The following is an 18,989-nucleotide window of genomic DNA, read 5'->3' as shown; positions in this document are numbered from 1 at the left end:
TTAAGAAGATTAGTCTCCCTCCCCTCAGTCCCATTGCAGCCCTCTTTAGCAGCCAGGAAGATGCCCCTGGGCTCTTCTCCAGGGAAGGGCATCCAATTTTGTGCAGCGCCCGCTGTGTGCAGAACGTTGTTTCCTAGCTCCTTGTGTTCTTACAAGTCGGCCAAGTGAGCGGGTGGTATCATCTCTACTGGAAAGGTGAGAAAGCGAGGCTCAGAGAGATCAAGCCCAAGGTCGCACAGCAGCAAACGGCACGGGCAGCTTTGCACTCAGGGCTCCGACACAGAGCCCGAGTTCTTCCACGGCTCGGCAGGGTCACGGGGAAAACTTGGCCAGATCCAGTCAAGCAGGAGGGTCCAAAAGCCTATGTCGTCCGGCCCTGGGACGTGTTTCCCCCACTCCAGCTAGTCTGGCGGTCCTGTTCGAAATCATCCATTCACCTTCTTACTGTCTATGGGGGGGTCTAGGGGCTCCCACTGTGCTCTGAAGCATTGCCAGGCTGTGGCAGATACATTCACTACCCTCCCCACCGTCCCGGAACCTTCGATCCCGCCAAGGAGTTAAGGACAGCACTGCCCAGGGCAGCCAGAGGGGGCTCAGGCTCATGAAGTCATTGGTCAGTGGGATCCCAGGTAGGGAGAGGCCACTGTGAGCCAGAGGGAACAGAGTGCTTCCTGGAGGAAGCAGCACATGGGGGCACTGGGGGATAGCAGTAGCTGACCCTTGTTGAGCTCTTGCTATACAGCCGGCCCTGCGGAAGGTTCTTACGTGCATGACATCGTGCAATCCTCTCGATAAACCCAGGAGACTGAGTACTATCACTGTCTCCCATTTGACAGATGGGGAAACTGAGGCTAAGTAACCTGTCCCAGGTCATGGAGCTAGTAAACGGCCAGACTGGGGTCCCAGCCCAGGCCTTCCGGCTCCTGAGCGCATATCCTCACCTACCACCTCCCCAGGAGTAACGTCAGTAATCGTAGCCCCGGAGGCTGCACGGTTGCCAAGGCAGGTCTCGGCTAGGCTTTTCCAAACAGGATTTGAATCGCCACCGTGGCCCCGGGAGGAGGGCATGATTACTCTCACTTACATGTGACCGAACGGAGGCTCAGGATGGGCAAGAGACTTCCCCAAGGTTGCACAGCTGGCTGTTCAATTCCAGGCCCTTTCCTTGCCCTACTCCGCTTGGAGGAGAGCAGACCTGCCTCCAGACGCCCTCTTTGCTCCTCTACCGGCAGGAGCCGGCTACTTCCCAAGGTGGCTTTTTGAGAAAAAGAGAAACAAGGCGAGCCCAAGCTCTTCTTCATCAGGCGGGTCCAGTGCATGACCCTGCCAGGCGTCCTCACCAGCCGACACACCCGCTTCTCCTCCCAGGCAGGGCAGCTGCGTTGAGCAAATAAAAATAGAGAACACCCAGGTGGACTGGAATTTCAGATGAGCAACAAATAATTGTTTTAGTAGGAGGATGGCCCGTGCGATATTTGGGATATGCTAAAAAAAATATATTAACTGCTTATCTGGATTTCAAACTTAACTAGGCATCCTGGATTTTATCTGACAACCATAGTTCCAAAGCCTGTAATTTCTGGGGCTGGTGATGCCCTCTGCCCTGTGATGCCCCCGGGTGTGTGGGCCAGCCCGTCATGGGACATAGAGAAGCTGGACAGAGAGGCATAGGGCCACAGAGAGAGAGAGAGAGACAAAGAGATATGGAAAAACCCAGAAAAACGGAGAGCCACCAGGAGACACATGGAGACAGACCGGGTGTGAAGGGACTCGGCCACCCCAGGATGTACCCTGAGCCCCACAGCCCGCGGTGCCTTGCCTCCAGCTCCCCGGGAGGCTCGTAAACTCTTTATGGAAATTCTCCTACCCGTCAGCTGCTGTTTGGACCCCAGGGGCCCACGAGCTGGAGCTGAGCACCTTTGATGGTCCTTCTGGTGTGGAACCCCACCCAGCTCCCCCGCCCCAGCCCCTGGGCTTGGGGTGTCTCAGCCCAGCCCCCTTGCACCTCCCTGGGTGGGGCACCAGGGGATCCCTGATGAAGATCCCTTCTGGCCCCGGGGGGAAGAAGCTGGGAGCTCAGCGGTGCCAGGACCAGAGTCAAGAGTCAGGTCCTAGACCGGGCTGGGTCGCGTGTAAGCCAAGTGACTCTGAACAAATCACCTCGCCTCCCTATAAAGTGGGATAATGACACCAACTTGGTCGACCTTATGGGCAATTGCAAAGCTCAGACACGATAATGGGAAGGGCTTGGAAAACCGCCCTCCCAGGACGGGGGAAGGGGTTCTTACAGTAAATTAGGAAGCAGGAAATGGGCAAATGGAGGCAGTTTGAGAGGGTGGGCTGGGGGTGGGGGGTGGTTCTGGGGACAGCCTCCCGGAGGGAGGCAGGGGAACCAAAGACAAGGAGGCGACGTGTCTGAGGGGAAGGCATTTTCCCGGTGGAGCCTTAGGAGGTCAAGGCTAAGTGCGGGCTGTGAGGAGCTCCTTTCATTTCATTCCTTTGTAACGAGGAGCCAGCGAAGGTTCTTGATCAGGAGGGACTAAGCCTGCAGTTGCTGAACGTTCAAATCCCAGGCCCACTACTCGCCAGGTGTGTGACCGTGAGGGAGAGGCCCGGCCTCCCCCTGCCTCAGCGTCTCCGTCTATAAAGCAGAGAAGATGAAAGGAGTCCGTGTGCATCCAAGATCAGCGGAAGTTGGGGGCGCCTGACCAATGCCTCACTTCACTCCGGAGAAACTGAGGCCCAAGAGAGAAGGGACTAGAAGGTAGGGCTCCAGACTCCTGGTCCAGTGCTCAGGCCCCATCAGGGAAGCTGTTAGGACGATCAAGGGGTGGCTGCTGGGAGAAGAGCCTGCATTGGACATGGGAGGGTCTGGATTTCCCATCGCACGGAGGACAGGAGGAGAAGCCAGAGGCTCACCCGGACGGAGTTCTTCCTCCGGTCGGGCCCCCTGCGCTGCCAGCACGCCGCTCTAGACAGTGCCCCAGCCCAGCCCTGGGGGCTTCGGGCTCGCCCCCGCCGAGGCCGTCCATGCCCAGAACATTCCAAGGCCTTTCCTCGCACACGGCGATCCCGGCCAGCCCGAGGGCCCAACGACTCTGCCCGCACTGCCAGCCTGGGAGGTGGCGAATGGTGGGTAAAACGTTATAGGGTGACCCGGGACCGGGGTGCTTCCTGGGGCACGGGACTTTCAGTGCTAAAATCTAGGTTTGGGGCAAACCGGGACAGCTGGTCAGCCTCACGGTGGCCAACCTCAGACCCACCCGTTGGAAATGCAGATTCCAGAACCAGAAATGCTGTAGGCAGGGCCCTGGGACCTGTGCTTTAAGCCATACCGATGCCCAGTGACGTCTGAGAACCACGGCTAAGGGTGGGCTGTGTCCCCACGCGTCGTGGGAATCACAGCGCGAGCCCACCCCCTCCTGGGAGTCAAGTCAGGTCTCCCTTGAGGCTCTGTGTCACCCCTTCAATGCTGAGGACACGGATGGTGACAGAGGCAGTCCCCACAGGCACACAACATCGGTACTATTATCCCCACTTTACAGATGAGGAAACAGGCTGAGATGACAGGAGATCTGCCCAACGTCACACAGCTGGTAGGTGACAGAGCGAGGACTCACAACCGACTCTGCCCCCCCCCACCCCGCTCCCCTGCAAACCCAAGCCCATCCTCTCCTTTCATGGGCCCAGGAGCCTTGGCCTCTGCGAAAACAAAACCAGACATTGCAGAGCCGAGAAACGGATGGGAGAGGTCTTTGGGGCTGGAAACATGTGGACAAGATGACCGCCACGGTCCCCACCGACACGGCCCATGGGGGCAGAGGAGACCAAGGCTCGGACAGCTCAGACTCTGGTGGCGGCACCAGCTGCCTCACCCTGTTCAGCAGGGTCCCCAGATCCCACCTCCGACGGCCTCGCCACCACCAGGGTCAAGAAGACCACCTCCCCTCCTTAGTCCCAAGTCTGTGCCGCCCCTGGGGAATGGCGGCCACATGAACCCTCTTCCCGAAGCCCAGATGGTTAAGAGAGTCGATGATGCACCAGCCTCCCGGGGCCCGGCTCTGCCCGGGCAGGTCGGCACGCTCACCTAACACGAGCCAGTCGAAGGAGGAGAGCCACTTTGTCAAACCAGGGGGGGTGCTCAGACGCCTCCACGAGTAGAGCTCGAAACCCACTGATCTGTGCCAGCCTCTTCGGGGCACATGTGGGGAAACCGAGGCCCAGGAAGGAGCAGAAAGTTGCTCAAGGTGACATCGCAAAGGGCGACAGAGCTAGGACGAAAACTCAGGGTACCTGGCCCCCGGGTGCCCTTTGCCTTTTCACTCATTGAACTGCCTCTGCTGAGCCAGAGGTGACACGAGTTGTTGGCTGGTCCAACTAGGGCAGTGGTTTGCCACCCTGGCTGCACATTTATCCCCGGGGCACGACTCACCACACCCATGTGTCAGTCTTCCTTCCCTTTCCCCACCGCCCTCCCCCCGCCCCCGCGCCGTGAAACCCTGCTCGGGAAAGCAAAGCCCCCTTATCAAGTCTGGGCCACCTCCAACTCAATGGAAGGCAAGAAGACAGAGTTTTGTCCATTGCCACAGACAGAGTGCCCCAGTGAGTGTTGCCTGTGTTCATCCTTCAAGGCTCTGGTTGGGACCCTTCCTCCGGGAAGCCTGCCCTGACCACTCAGCTTATGTTCATTCCTCTTGTCTCATCTCCCAGTTTGGTTCAGAGGTGGCTCCCTTGTCTATGGCAGGTCTGGGGACACTCGAGGCTGTCCAAAGGGCCAGGACAGAGCCTTAAAATGATGATGGTGATAGCGGTGGCGGTTACCATAAATGAATGTCCCCCACATGCCAGGCATCCCCAACATGCTCTACACACACGATCTCATCCCATCTCCCCACTCCCTTGAAGTGAAGGCCTAAGTGTTTGGGTTGCATCCTGGCTCGGCCGCTCCTCACAGGCTGTGTGACACGGGGCAAGTTACTTAACCTCTCTGTGCCTCCGTTTCCTCATCTCTGAAATGGGGATGATGATAGAGCATCCACCTGGCAGAATCGTGAGAATGAGTTACTATATATAAAGCGCTTGGGGCAGTGGCTGCTATGGAGCAGTCTGTGAGGATCTTCACTGATAACATTGTCTCCGTCCTCCGGAGGAGGCTACAGAGAGGTTAAGTGATGCTCCCCAAGTCAGACAGCTGCTAGGTCCCAGAGCCAGGGCTGAGCCAGCACACCCACCGCCTCTTCCTTCATTGGCCCACGGTGTGGACACCCAGGAGGGCTGAGTCACGACCTCTCCAAGCCGGAAGGGACGTAGAGCTAAGCTGGTCCCGCTCCCCCTGCAAGACAGGAATCCGTCCGGGAGCGGTCCAGCCTCTGCAAGAACTCTGAAGGGACAGATTCTCAGAGAGCGGGGACCGCGCCTCCTTGCTCACCACTGTGTCCCCGTGCCCGGCCCACACCAGACGCCAAAGAAGTACTTGATGAATGTGTGAGCGAGTGAACTGACAGCTCTCCGCCTGTCCCCCAAGGTGGCCCAGGCATAGAGGCCCAAGAATCCTTCCTTCGAGGGTGCCCGAGGCTCTGCCTCGCACGCTGGGGCTGTCCCCCCCCACGGCCTCCTCTCCGAACCCCAACACGGCCCGTCCATTCACAGAACCCCAAGACACTGCTGCCTTTGCCTCCCGTGGCCCTGACTCGCCCCCCCTCCTCGAAGGAGGCCCTGCAGGGGAGGAGCCAGCCCTGGCCTTCCCAGAGCAGGTCAAACCGGGGGCACATCTGCCCGATGGGCATGAGGCTGCCGACACAGGTGAGTCACCCCCATGGGCACACGGCGCTGGAGGAGGGGGTGGCGCCAGGCAGCGTGGACGCCCATCCTCCCGTGTCACTCCTGACACGGCCCCTGTGGCTGTCCCTCCTCCAAATCCCCTTCCTAATTCTCACTCCCCACCCACACTCAACCAGGCTTCAGCTCCCGGTACCTAGCTGTGCTGGGCCTGCTCCGGACTTGGTTCCCTCCCCTGACCAGCCCCTCACCCCTTTACATCTAAAGTCCTGGGACCGCCCCCGTCTCTGCTTTCAACTAAGTTCGCTCCAATTTGTACAGTCTTGTTCTGGGATACTGGTCCTCAACTGGGACCGGTTCCCTCCCACACACACACACACCGGGCACGTTTGGCAACGCCTGGAGACATTTTTCGCCATCGCAAGTCAAGGTGTGCTTCTGGCATCTAGTGAGTAGAAGCCAAGGGCGCTGCTCGACGGCTCACAGGGCAGGGTGGGAGACCTGAGACAAGGGAACAGTGACACGCTTCTGCCTTCTCCCCTCCCAGCCCCCTGACTGCCTGTGTCCCCAGCTCAGCCTTGGAGCTGGGACCCCTGGAGACTCCCCAAAAGGCTCCCTGGGGGTTCCCAGAACCCAGGTCCTAAAACCTGCCCAAACTCTCCTTTTCTGCCTGAGAGAGAGAGAGAGAGAGAGAAGGTGGGGCCCCACCTCCAGCCACTGGCTCTAAGGACATGGCCATGGCACACAGTAGGAGCCTAACGTGTGGGCTCTGAATGGCTGGAGGAAACCAGATCCTTCCTCTCCAAGTGGCAGACAGCTAAAAGCATAAGACACTTGACCAAGGGGGTGGGGGGGGAGGGGGGTGTTAAATCCTGGCGTTGACGCTTAGTAACTGTTTGACTTGAGCAAATGGCTCGCCCTCGCTGTGCCGTAGTTTCCCCATCGGTCAAATGAGAAGCTAGTAACAAACGTAGCTCATGGGGTGTCGTGAAGGCTAGATTCGAGCGGCTAGATTCGAGAGTTAAAGTTCGAGAAGATTGCCAAGCTTAAAACAGTGCTCGGCACATAGGAAATGCTACGTAAGCATAAATGATTTCTTAAAAAATGACACTCGCTGTTTGCAGAGCTCCTAGGCTGGGGACCAGGACAAGGGGAATACACCTCTTCCTATTTGTATGTATCCAGCCTGCAGGGTCCTCCAACGTGCCCAGCACCCTCAAAGGCCCTTGGACCAGAGCTCAAACACTGCAAACCTCTCTGTGCCCCATGCAGTCTCCGACACTCAACTCCCCTGGCTTGGGGGAGGGAAGCCGAGCCAGGCCTGAGCCCCGAGGAAATCCTGCACAGCGCACCAGACCAGCCCAAGGGGCTCAGCACCAAGGGCCTGCAGACCCCCAGGCCTCTGGCTCTTACCCATAAATGTCCACGAGGGTCTCCACGCCAGCCACACACACGGCGCTGGTGGGATGCTCCAGGGACACACGCACAATCCTCTTCATTGACATGCTGGCCTTGGACCCGGACTTGAGCCACCAAAGCCAACACTGCCTCCCAGAGCCCTTGGCGTGTGGTTTAAAAGACCTTGGCCCCGCCTCTCCAGCCCGGAGTGCTAGCTCATTGGCTCCAGTCCTGGAAGCCCAGCCCCTTCCCAGAGCTAGGAGCACAGGATTGGCCAGGAGGAAGCCTTCGTTTGCATATGAACCTGTTGCTCCGCCCCCAGCACGGAGGCAGTTAGTTTCTCTAAGGGAGCGTGTCCCAACAGGCACCTGGCCGGGGCACCGGGGCACTGGGGGGGTAGGGAAGGCAGAGACGTGGAGTATTGACCTGGGCCTCTTTCTCGACTTTCCACGCTCTTCCTCCTCACCCCCTTTCCTGCCTTTTCCGAGATGATACGGTTTAGAGGGGAGCTTCTCTACCCTGCTGGAGGAGCTGGTGCAAACGCAGATTCCCAGGCCCCGCCTCCAGGTCTGACCCCGCAGGTTAGGGGTGCGGCCTGACAACTGGATTTTTTGTATAAACACCCCAAAGCATTTTGAGAAACTGAGAAACACCGGCTTTTTTCTTACGAGCATGGAGCGTATTAGCAGGACTGGATTTCAGCCCTACGTCAACCACACATCCTTGCTGTGTGGCAGCGGACAAGTCACTTCATTGCTCTGTGCCTCACTTGTTGCTTCTGAAAATGGCTCTTGCGAGGCTTAAATGGACGACGTGGGTAGAGCTCTAGTGTGGAGCTTGGCATTATTCTATTACCGGCATTGTCATTATTTTTACATGCCAAACACTTGTGGAAGGGGTGGGTGGTGAGGGTTAAATCCCTCTCTGGCCAGGAAGAGCTTAGAATGTGGGCGTAGGAAGGCTTATTTGTCAGGTGGGGAAACTGAGGCCAGAAGGGGCCATGCAGCCACCTGAAACAGCAGGAGCAAGGGCTCTGGGGACAGGAGCCTTGGGTTCGGGTCCAGACTCCACCATGCACCGGCTCTGTGGCCTGGGGGATGGGGTGAGGGTTACGTTCCCTCTTAAGCCTTGGTTTCCTCATCTGTAGAGAATGAGGCTGATCACTAGCCTGGTAGAGATAATGGCGGGGACACACCCTGCCCGGCCAGGCTCCAAAGGTGCTGAATAGAAACTTCCTCCCTTCTCTCTGGACATGCTGCCAGTCTGAGACAGGGCGGGGACCAGGACCTGCTCCCCAAGGTCCCCAGTGGGTGCACTCCTAGCAGTTCCCAGATCTCAGCGGGACTCTAAGCCTGGTGCTCTTGTACCCAAGAGTCTGGGAAGGACGTTCTCAGGAAAGCTATTGGGCTGCTGGCTTCAGTGACCACTTTACTTTTTCGGCTATAAAATGGCTTGCTGGCCAACTCACCTCTGGGTAAGAGTCAGGGCTCAGGAGGAAGCCCCAGTCTTCCTACCTGCTTATGAACCTAGTTGGGAAATAGATCCAGAAAGTGGAGGCTTCCCCCTGGCCCCTGGACCACTGTGCTGGGGGCCGGACCAGCCTCTGGCTCGGGGCCCTGTCTCTCCCTTTGGAAATAGACCCATGCCTTCACCTCCCCCCAGTTAATACCAGCGCTTAGAAACACATCTGGCATTCATTCAGACTAAAGTGTCAGTGGCTGATAGGCAGCATCTTTTTGCCTGAGTCCACAACAAAAGGTTGTTTTCAAAAGTGACTGAGTGAGTAAGTGAGTGACTGGCAAAGGGTGCAATCGAGGTAGGAGCCAGCGTGTAGGATGCGAGGGATAATACTTTCAGGCCCCTGAGATCAGACCGCTGGGTAGCTTGGTAACTTGGGAGGCAGGAATGAAAGGCAATCATAGTAGCCTTTGGCCCTGGACACAGGTCCCACTGGAGAATCTCCCACCTCTGCCAATAGGGCTCAGCACACCTGTCCTCTGAGGGCTGGAAGAGATAGCCCAAGGAAGGGAGAAGAGGTGACGAGGTAGGACCCGCCCCTCGCCTGATGCCCATCTCAGCGGGGCAGTTGGCCTCAGAGCCACGGGCCTGTGCCAGCCATCCTGCTGAATCAGCCTGCCTGGCCGGCACTGGCCCCGGGGGTTGTCCCAGCCAGCAGAAGCTAAGCCAAGGAGCTGGCAGCTTGGTGGGGGGGGGGGGGTAGAACTAGGATAGGGCTCCCCTCCCCTCCCCACTCCTCCCCACAGCCCGACAAACAGAAGCTGAGGAGGCAGCCACTTGAAGAAACGCACGTTGACATTTTTATTAATCAGGTAGGAGGCGATCCATCACCTGGAACATTCTCAGAGGGGACATCGGGCTCTCCGACAGCTCCAGAAGCAATTCCAGGGCTTCCCACGCTCAGCGCAGGTCCAGAAGGCTTGCTCCCCACCCTCCCCATCTCTCTGCAACCTCCCTCCACCCACAGCCTTTCCCTGGGGAACCTCAACCCTGGCCGCATGCCCGTGGGCCCCGAAGGGCCTCCTTGCCGTCTTGGCTCGGGCTGGGCTGTGGGTCATGGTTACGAGCAGAAAGTGCAAAGGTTAGACCAGGAGTTGGCACGTGGGGTCCCACAGAGTCTTCCAGAAGGGGAAGAACCCAGGTATACCCCCCCGCCCCCCGCCAGCCACCTGAAACCAGAGCAGCTCTGTCTTATCCATTTCACGCGTCGGGTGTCCACGGCAGCCTTGCCAAGTGTTCCGTGGCTAACAGAGTTTGACCGTGGCGGGCTGGCTCAGTCTCGGTCTTCCCAGGGGCCACTGAAAATCTAGGAGGCGGAGGCCCAGGGCTGATAGCCACCGCGATGGCCCCAGGGGCAATGGCGGGGAGAGGGCAGGCTGGCCACCTCGCGCCCCTGTGTGCCTGGGACAGGGGTCACCTCTCACCCGGCACTGGCCAAGCCCGTGCATGTCCCCGTGACCCCACCTGGGGCCAGGCTATTAACATCCCCTCACCCCCATGGCAGCTCTGTGCCCTGTATGGGAGGGGACACACGCCTGCCGTGGGGGTTTCCTCACAGGCGAAACCCAGGCTACGGGCAGGGTCTCCGGGTTGCTGAGAGCGACTGGGCGAGCCTTCCCTCCCACGGCCTGCAGGGCGAAGGGGAATAATTAAAGACTATTAAAGGAAATTAAACCCCACCCTCCGAGATAACCTAATGGCTCCCCCCCCACCCTCTTCTAACATCTGGGCTCCTATCCCCTGTGACATCTGGAATGGCCAGCCCCCTTCACATCCAGAGTCCAGAATCCGAAGCAGGGAGACCTAAGACACGGAGGCCAGGCCCCGCCGTTTGTCCTCATGCCTCGGCCCCCTCTACCATTCTGGCCTCCCGCCTGCCAGCCTTCTTCGCGTGTGCCCTTCTGAGGCCTCTCTCTGGCCTCTCAGCGTTTCGGGGCGGAAGCAGCCAGCACTCGTAATTAAAGGCCTTCTAAACAGGTAACAAGCACCCTTCTGAGGACGGAGTCAGGTATTAAAGGGTTTTTGTTGCCTTTTCTTTTTAAAGCAGGCCCCCAGATGCTAGGTTTTCCCGTCCTTATTTGCCTCTATAAATATGGCTGAGGGGTGCTGGGAGGTCACATCTTGAGGGTCCCCTGCAGGAGAGGACAGCTGGTCGGGAAAAGAGGCTGCCTCGCCTCCCTGTGCCTGCCCTTACAAGAACCACAGATGGCCTGGACCCAGGCCCCTGCCTCTGAGCCCAGGCCCCATGGATGCCGTTCCCGGTGCAGACCCGCGAGAGGAATATCAGAACAGAGGGAGAGCGACTCAAAGTCGGGCACAGCCGCGGCCACGCACGGCTGCCCTTGAACGTGCTAAGGCCGTTGCTCTTTTCCAGAACCTCTGGGAGTGGCGGATCGGGAAGAGGGAGGGAGGAATGAGGACAGTCCCTCTCGGGCTGTGCAGGCCACTCCAGAGGTGAGGGTGTGGGCGTCCGTCGCTGCGTCCCGGGGCCTGCGGTGGCCAGCACGTTCGCAGGCACCCGAGGAGAAGCGCCCGAGGCTCCCCCACGAGGACGGGGGCCGGGTGGAAGTTCCTCGCCCCCTTCCCTGGTGGGGCTCCCTGGCAGGTGGGCAGAGGGGACGGCGGGTGGAGGGGGGCTCAGGGCACCATGTGCCACCACTTGAAGGAGAAGGGCCGCCGGCGCACGTTGGTGCCACAGTGGATCTCCCCCAGCAGCTCGTGGTAGGACAAATAGTCGTCGATGAAGATGCAGCGGAGGCCCAGTGGCTCCAGCAGGGACCGCACCTTCTCCTCCAGGCAGCAGCGGCCGTTGATGATGGGCCCAAAGGGCTTGGGGATGCCCAGGTGCTTGCCTAAGACCACCATGTTGACCTGTAGACGAGAGAAGGCAAGAGGGAGACAAGAGGGGACCCATCCCCAGGTCCGACCCACCTTCCCCAGCATGCCCGGGCCACCAGGACTGGCGCTGCCTCAAAAACTAGGGTCCATGAAGAGAAGAAATGGATTCACGGTTGGAAGAGAGGATTCATACCACGTAGGGCTGCAGTAACATGCATGGTAACTCTGTACGAATGAAAGTCACCCCTTCCTCCCACGCGGTCTTCCATCCATCAGAAAGTTGTCGGGACAATTCAGGGCAAGATTTTACCTTCCTCTGCCAGAAACCCTGTACAGCAGCTATCTACAAGGTCGATGGTGTGAATGTCTTTCTAGGTTTGGTGCACTTGTACAGTCCACAGCCTGCTTCACTCTCCCTGGAAGCCCTGATCCTCGTCACGGTTTACTGAACATCTTCTGCACGCCAGATACGTCATCACTATGCCTTACAGCCTCCCTGCGAGTCGGTGGCAGGGAAAGGTTAAGTGACATAATCCAGGCCACACAATCAGAGAATGCGGAGACTGAACTTTGACGTGGGGCCAACTCATGCCCAAACCCATGCTCTTCATATGCTGCCAGAGTGTGGCACGGTGGCTGCCTGGGGAGCTGAGGAGTTGGGACAAGGGGCTGGGAGCCCTTGGGGGTGCCTGTGTCTCCAGTGGCACGTCTGCTTCCCTGGCTGGGGGGCCCTAACACTGGGGAAGGGACGTCTCCCTGGGGCAGGGTATGGAAGTGTCTTAGAGAAAACCTCGGCCCCAGATGGGTGGCCAGAGGAGCTGTCCTTGGTGCTCAAAGGGGATACGCTGAACCTGCTGTCTGGAGGGGAGGGCTGGGTCATCTCAGCATGGGGTGGCCTGCCCTGGGCTCTGTGCCCTCACGCTCTCCATGTTCTGGCCCCTCGCCCTCCAGACTGCCCTGCAGGGCCATCCACAGCTGGGATCAACATGACCCTGGAGGGTCCTCTGGGGTCAGTCCCATGGCCTCTGCCCAGAGCTACCCAGTTGCCCCCTAAGGAGCCAGAACGTGCTGGGTAGTAGTGGGACAAAGGGCAGGGAGGGGAGCCAGGTCCGTTTCTTCCCACATGAGGACCCAGGAGCCTGGAGGCCACTCACTTGCTGGATGACCTCAGGGGAGTCAACCACTCTCCTCTGAGGGCCCGTTTCTTCATCTGACAAACGGGTTAACTGAGTTCCCTGTGGGCTCTTCCAGTGAGGACACACCGGGCTCCTTCAGCAGGGTCTGGGTGGGAGCTGAGAGATTCCCACAGAGGGGGGCTTCCACCCGGTGTGGGCAAGGCCACCGCCCAGAGAGGGCCAGCCAAGGTCATGGGCTCTGGCCAGAACCAGAGCCAGGCCACCCCCTCAGTGCCCCCCTGTCCAATGGGGCAGCCACTGGCCACACGTGGCTGTCGAAATTTAAATTAAACAGAAGTATAAAGTTCATCCTTTGGCCACACTAGCCACATGTGAAGACCCCCATCACCACATGTGGCTTGGTGGCTCCCCTGTCCCATCGTGCAGACAGAGAACGTTTCCATCGTCCGAGAAAGTTCTCACAGGCAGCACCGCCTTGGAGGGTCGATTCTCAACCAGGGCGATCCGGGCCCCAGGGCATTTTGGTTGTCACAGTGAGAGGAGAGCGGCTGACACCCAGCGGGCAGTGGACAGGGATGCCACCGCCATCCTGCGATGCACAGGACGGGGCCCCCACGACAAAGGAGTCAGGCCCAGACATCAGTAGAGCCGAGGTCCTGCCTTAGGGGCCTCTGCCAAGACCCCGCAGCAAGGAGTCAGGAGTGCAGGGTCCCGGCAGGGAAACCCTGCCCTGTCACCGTGCCTCCAATCAGGACCTCGGGACCCGCTCCCAACCCTTCGCTTGGCCAGTGCTGGTGCCGGGGTGGGGGGGGGGGACTCCAGTTACAGGCCCCAGGCTGAAGAGGGAGGGTCTCCCATCCTGGGGAACCAAGCCACGAGGGGCCAACAGCCTGACATCCCTTCCCAAAGGCGTTAATGGTTGTGCAGCCGATAGCATCACCAGGCCCCTCCCAGAGGCCACACGGGTGACATCACAGCTGTGCATCAACTGTCAGCTGCCTGACTTAATGACAGCCAGGGAGGCAGCCACCGTGGGCCCGCCTGCCCGCCTCAGGAGCCGCACCGGGGAGCAGCCGGTGGGGTGCGGAGCAGAGCAGGCGGCTGGGGCCCCCCGGGAGTGAGAGCTGGAAACACTGAAACCAAAACAGACTTCCTGTCTTGACTTGGGAGGGAAACAAAAAGCCCTCAGTGGTGGGGGCCGCCCTGGGCACTGACCCACGTTCAACAGCATCCCCGGCCTCCACCCACTGATGCCAGTAGCCACCTCCCTCCTTGTGGCAAGAAAAACAAAACAAGCAAGAAAACCTGGAAGGCAAAATCGCCCCGGTGGAGACCCCCCCCCCGGCGGAGATGTCCTGTACCCGCACAAAAAGCAAACACACACCAGGGCGCCCAGGTGGCTCAGTTAAGCGTCCAACTCTCGATTTCGACCCAGGTCGTGATCTCACAGTTCGTGAGTCTGAGCCCCGCGTCGTGCCCTGTGCTGTGTCAGCAAGAAGCCTGCTTGGAATTCTCTCTCTCTCTCTCTCTCTCTCTCTCTCTGCCCGTCCCCTGCTTGTGCTTGCTCTCCCGATCTCCCTCTCAAAGTAAATAAATAAACTTAAAAAAAAAAAAAAAAAAGGAAACACACACCTAGAGATCCGCCAGGCCCGCCCCGGTCTCTGTGCTTGTCTCTGCCCTCGGACAGGAAGCGCTTCTCCTCTGGAACCCCAAGTGACACCCTTGCGGACCCTGCCAGGGGGCCCCGGGGACAGGAAGTGCCCCGTCCTGCTTCTGCGCTCTCACCATGTCAGGGAAGAAGGCTTCCGCATGGGAGCCCTTCAGGAAGAAGAGCTGGGGGATGTCCACGATGTCCTGCTCGGTCAGGCCCAGCTCCCGCTTCAGCACCTCCCGGTTCCAGTCGATGCATTTCTGGGGGGGGCACGAGGAGAGGCAGCGGGCGCACCCAGTGAGCCAGGGAGGCTCTCACGCTCGCTGAACGCCGGCTGCGTGCCGGGCCCCGTGCAGAGCCCTCTCGCCCTCGTGCTCCTCAGGTCCTCCAACAGCTGGGTGCCACTGCCCACCCGCAGATGGGGAAACTGAGGCTCCGGTGACCTGCCCGAGGGCACAGAGCTAGGAAGCTGCACAGCTGGGATTTGGACCCAGGCAGCTTCTAGTTCCAAAAGTGTTTGTGGCCGCCCCCCCCCCCCCATCCCAGCCACAGCGCGGCTCACACGTCTGTCCATCTCAGCCGTCTCGGAGAAGGTACCAGGCTCCACACAGGAGACGTGAGGGGCCTCTGCGCCGGGCCCTGCACCACGCCCATGGCGGGCGTCAGCCGGAGACCTCCTCCCACCCGGTCTCCTCCTTGCCGGATCCCCTTGACTCCCACCCACCCCACCCCTCACCCCCACGGGGCCCCAATTTCTCATCTCACTCAGCTTCTCCGGAAACTCGTCATTTCCCCCAGACCAGAGCTGGATCTCCCCTCACCAGACCGGGAGCTCCCTGGGGGCTCCTTTGTGCCTCCTCCATCAGACTGTGCGTTCACGGCCGAGACCTGGGGCTGAGCCCCGTACTCCCACTCCACCCCAGTGAGTCCTGGGGCTGCTTCTCCTGGGAGGACGGGGACCCCCCCAAGAGCAAGCAGCGTGGCCATATATCCTCACCTGTGCGTAGAGGCTGTCCCTCCTGAGGCGACTGTCGGCCAGCATCTCATTAATGCTTCTGTTCACTTGGTGTCTTAACCCTGCAAGAGAAGGAAGACAGTATGAGGGCTCGGGAAGGACCGCCCAGGGCTGCCTCCAGGGCCAGGGGGCTGAAGGATAGAGAAAGCCAGAGACCCAAGACCCTGCTGCGCCCAGGGTCTGGCTGCCAGTACGGCCGGGAATTCCTGGTGATGGAGCCCAGACTCTTCGGGAAGGGACTCCCGACTCGGGGCCTAATGATCACGGTACAGCTGCCATTACTGAGCACCCGCCATGCTCTGGGCACCCTCCTAAATTATCGTTCATCTTTAAAACAACGCCAGGTGGGGTAATTATCACCCCCCCCCCCATTCAGAGAAGAGGAAACTGAGGCCCTGAGAGGTTTAGAACGCGACCCTGATCTCCCAGCCATGAGTAGCGAGATCAAGATTTGAATTCAGGTCTCCAGTTCTCAGATGAGAACACTGAGGTCTGTGGTGGGGAAGGGGGAGGTGCTCAGGGGGGCCAGCCAGGTCCCGAGTAGGTCTGGCAAGCCCCAGAGGCAGGTCCCCAGAGGAGCCCCGACCACCCACCTGGCTTCCCACCCCTGCCACTCTCGAGCCCCCGGCCCTGCCGCATCCCGGTGACAGCCCTGGGCACGCCACCCCTCTCTGAGCCTCTGGGGAAAGGGGTTAGGGGGCGGGGGCGAGATCCCGCGGGGTGTGCGCTGTGTCCAGTTGTCTTCCTCTCCTGGGGTGTGGCCAGGAGCCACCCGCTCTTCCTGAGAACGTCACCTTCTGTGGGCGCCTGGGGCCATCCACCGGCCTCTTGGCCTCCCGGCCTTGGCCCAGTAAAGGGACAGCGCTCATCGTTAGCTCCCAGGTGAGGGTGTTGGGAGAATTAGTGATGGCCGGTTCTGAGCTGAGGGATCCAAGCGAGGCGAAGGGCCCGTAAACAGAGCGCAGCCACGAAAGGCATGAGAGGTGCTCAGGGCTGGCAATCAGAGGGCAGAGGCCCCACGCACGGGGTGACTGGGTCATCGGCACTCACCGTCAAACTGGGCCGCCTCCCCGTACCCCTCCTCTTTCTTCTGTTGGAACAGTTTGAGGCAAGCGATGGGGCTCGCCAGAAGCAGCCGGAAGCCCTGGCACAGAGGAAGGGAGAATGGCTCGGTGGACGGGTTCTCCCCGAGATGCAGGAGACCCCAAACTCGGGAGGAGGCCAGACCACGCAGGCGGCTCCCCTCTCCCGCTCAGTCCCACCCGCCAGCCACAAAGCACCCCCGGGCAGCATCCCCTAACCCCCCAAGCTGGTTCACACTCCTGGGGCCTTTGTCCAAGATAATCTCTTGCCTGGATGCCCTTCCTCACTTGCCTTCTGGGGAACTCGGTCACTGGTCACTGGGAGGCCGCCCCTCCCGGGCTGCGTGCTCTCTGAGGTCTGGGCCCCTCTCTGTAAAGTGGTGGCAGCCGAGCGGTCCCAAGCCCTCTGTCTGGGTCTGGGTCTTACCCTACCAGTAACTGTCCTTCCGAGCCTCAGTTTTCCCATCCATAAAATGGGGTCAGCAAGAAGCGTACCCGCCTCACGGAAGTGTCAGGAGATCAAATGAGTTAAAACACACGCACATCATAGATGCCGAATGTTACCAATTACTATCCGTGTCATTCCTGGGTCTAGGCTGAGAGGTTTGGATCAGGGCAAACACCCAGCAAGTGTGAGGATGGGTGTATGAGCAGGGGGGCCAACGAGTACCCTCCGGAGCTGAGCTCTGACCTCCTCCAGGAAGCCCCCTCTGATTAACACCGCCTGGTTCCCCGGGTGCCCAGACTCTGAGCTGACCACGGACACGGGCGGGGAGCTGATTTCAAGTGGCTTTGCCCTATCCCATCCCATCAGGTCGGGGAGGAGCAGAGGGGGCTCAGAGAGAAGGGACGCACCTTTTGGTCAGAGGTGGGCACAAAGCTCAGGAATTCGTCCACGTGGCCCACGGAGAGCCAATCGGAATAGAGCTCCACGGGCGCCTGCACCTGCTGGGCCTGGAGGAAGTCCCGCACCACCTTGGCCATTCGCCTCCCACCGGACCTGGCCCAGGAGGGAGACAGCAGGGTCACCAGTGCCTGCTGACTGCTGGCTCCCTGCAGGCCCCTCCTGAGCATCCCACCTCTGTGCAAGGCTCACGACAACCCTCTGAACGGGTCATCTTTGGGCCCCGGCCCCCAGGTGCTCCCAGCAACTCACTGTCCCTCCGGACCATCATTCCAGAGAGTTCATTCCCTCCTTACACCAAGGCTGGGAAGGCCCTGCCTGCTCCTGCCCACTAAAATGAGTCAAATGAGAGAGCTCCGCTTGTCAAAGACCCTCACTTCCCATCCCGGGACTCAGAGACATTGACTCTTTACCCAGGATGCCCAGTCTCTGGGTCAAAACATGACCAGCACCTGGTGAACCCCTCCCTTAGCCCAGAGTTTCCCAAAGTGTGGGGCCTGGACCACTCGGGGGGGGGGGGCAGGCGGTGCTTGTTTACAAGGAGGGGTCTTGTGGCGTCTGAGGGGCTCAGTCAGTTAAGCGTCAACTCAATTTTGGCTCAGGTCATAATCTCACTGTTCCATGAGTTTGAGCCCCACATCGGCTTCCTCATGGATGGTGCAGAGCCTGCTTGGGATTCTCTCTCTGGCTCTCTCTCTAAATAAATAAATAAATAAACTTTATTTTTTTTATTTTTTTAATGTGTATTTATTTTTGGTGGAGAGAATAGACAGAGTGTGAGCAGGCGAGGGGCAGAGAAAGGGAGACAGGATCGGAAGCGGGATCCAGGCTCTGGGCTGTCTGCACAGGGCCCGCCGCGGGGCTCGAATGCACCAACTGTGAGATCACGCCCTGAGCCGAAGTCGGACGCTTGACCGACTGAGCCACCCAGGCGCCCCTACATAAATAAACTTAAAAAAATAATAATGACTCATGCGCCAGAGAAGCCCTGTCGCCATCATTTTGTGTTCAACACGGTCTGTCTCGTCCCCAGCAGTTCCCGAAATGGGCTCTGGGTATTTGCAAACCACCCTTTACTAACAGAAGGAGGGGCTGGGGTGGCCTAGGACAGGGAGTGGGTCTCGGGAGCCGGGGTCCCAGAGCTGTGGGAGGAGTCGTTACCCAAAGCTGCCTGCGCCTGTGTGGAGCTCGACCCTGCCTCAGGCAAGGCCATGTCCCCATTTCGCAGATGAGGCAGCTGAGGCCCCGGAAGTTCAAGGGGGTGACTTTTCCAAAGTCAGAACAATGCGTTATATACTCTGGGCACTTTCCACCTGCCCCTGGCACAGGTAGCCATGAGGAAACACGCATACGTACGTATAGAGATTTCTTCTTTCAATATGTTTTACCAAAAAAGGCATCACATTCCTTGACCTTGCCTGCTTGTCATGGACAAGCTCCCCAGGCTGCATCGAATCTGGTGCCTTCTACCGTAAACAGAACACCATCCAGCCCCTCCCTCCTCCCCTTCTGCCACCGTCTGGCCCAGACACCCCCCTCCTCTAAATAATCTTAGCGGCTTGCCCCTTTCTCTGGTCTCTCTGCTTTCACCCTTTTGCTCCCCCGCAGTCTAAACAGATGGAGAGTTTTTAAATATGTCAGATCGTCTCCCTCCTCCGGACAAAACCCT

General features: G+C 59.3%; 2 protein-coding genes across 2 annotated transcripts in view; both read right to left on the bottom strand.

The window, feature by feature from the left end:
* PADI3 (peptidyl arginine deiminase 3) overlaps nucleotides 1–7,337 on the bottom strand; it is a 31,665-nt gene extending 24,328 nt beyond the window's left edge. Inside the window, exon 1 of the mRNA XM_042952378.1 lies at nucleotides 7,192–7,337. Coding sequence (XP_042808312.1) covers nucleotides 7,192–7,283 — 92 coding nt within the window. The 5' untranslated portion in view covers nucleotides 7,284–7,337. The remainder of the gene's footprint in view (nucleotides 1–7,191) is intronic.
* A 3,093-nt stretch (nucleotides 7,338–10,430) lies between these two features.
* Nucleotides 10,431–18,989, bottom strand: part of PADI1 (peptidyl arginine deiminase 1) — a 38,352-nt gene continuing 29,793 nt past the window's right edge. Inside the window, exons 12-16 of the mRNA XM_042951545.1 lie at nucleotides 17,272–17,416; nucleotides 16,385–16,478; nucleotides 15,317–15,396; nucleotides 14,454–14,579; nucleotides 10,431–11,565 (exon numbers count right to left, since the gene is read on the bottom strand). Of these exons, the coding sequence (XP_042807479.1) occupies nucleotides 11,332–11,565; nucleotides 14,454–14,579; nucleotides 15,317–15,396; nucleotides 16,385–16,478; nucleotides 17,272–17,416 (679 nt within the window). The 3' untranslated portion in view covers nucleotides 10,431–11,331. The remainder of the gene's footprint in view (nucleotides 11,566–14,453; nucleotides 14,580–15,316; nucleotides 15,397–16,384; nucleotides 16,479–17,271; nucleotides 17,417–18,989) is intronic.

The sequence above is a fragment of the Panthera leo genome, chromosome C1 (assembly GCF_018350215.1).
Source record: "Panthera leo isolate Ple1 chromosome C1, P.leo_Ple1_pat1.1, whole genome shotgun sequence".
Taxonomy (NCBI): Eukaryota; Metazoa; Chordata; class Mammalia; order Carnivora; family Felidae; genus Panthera; species Panthera leo.
The sequence above is the reverse complement of the archived record's forward strand: the minus strand, read 5'-3'. Positions and strand labels throughout refer to the sequence as shown.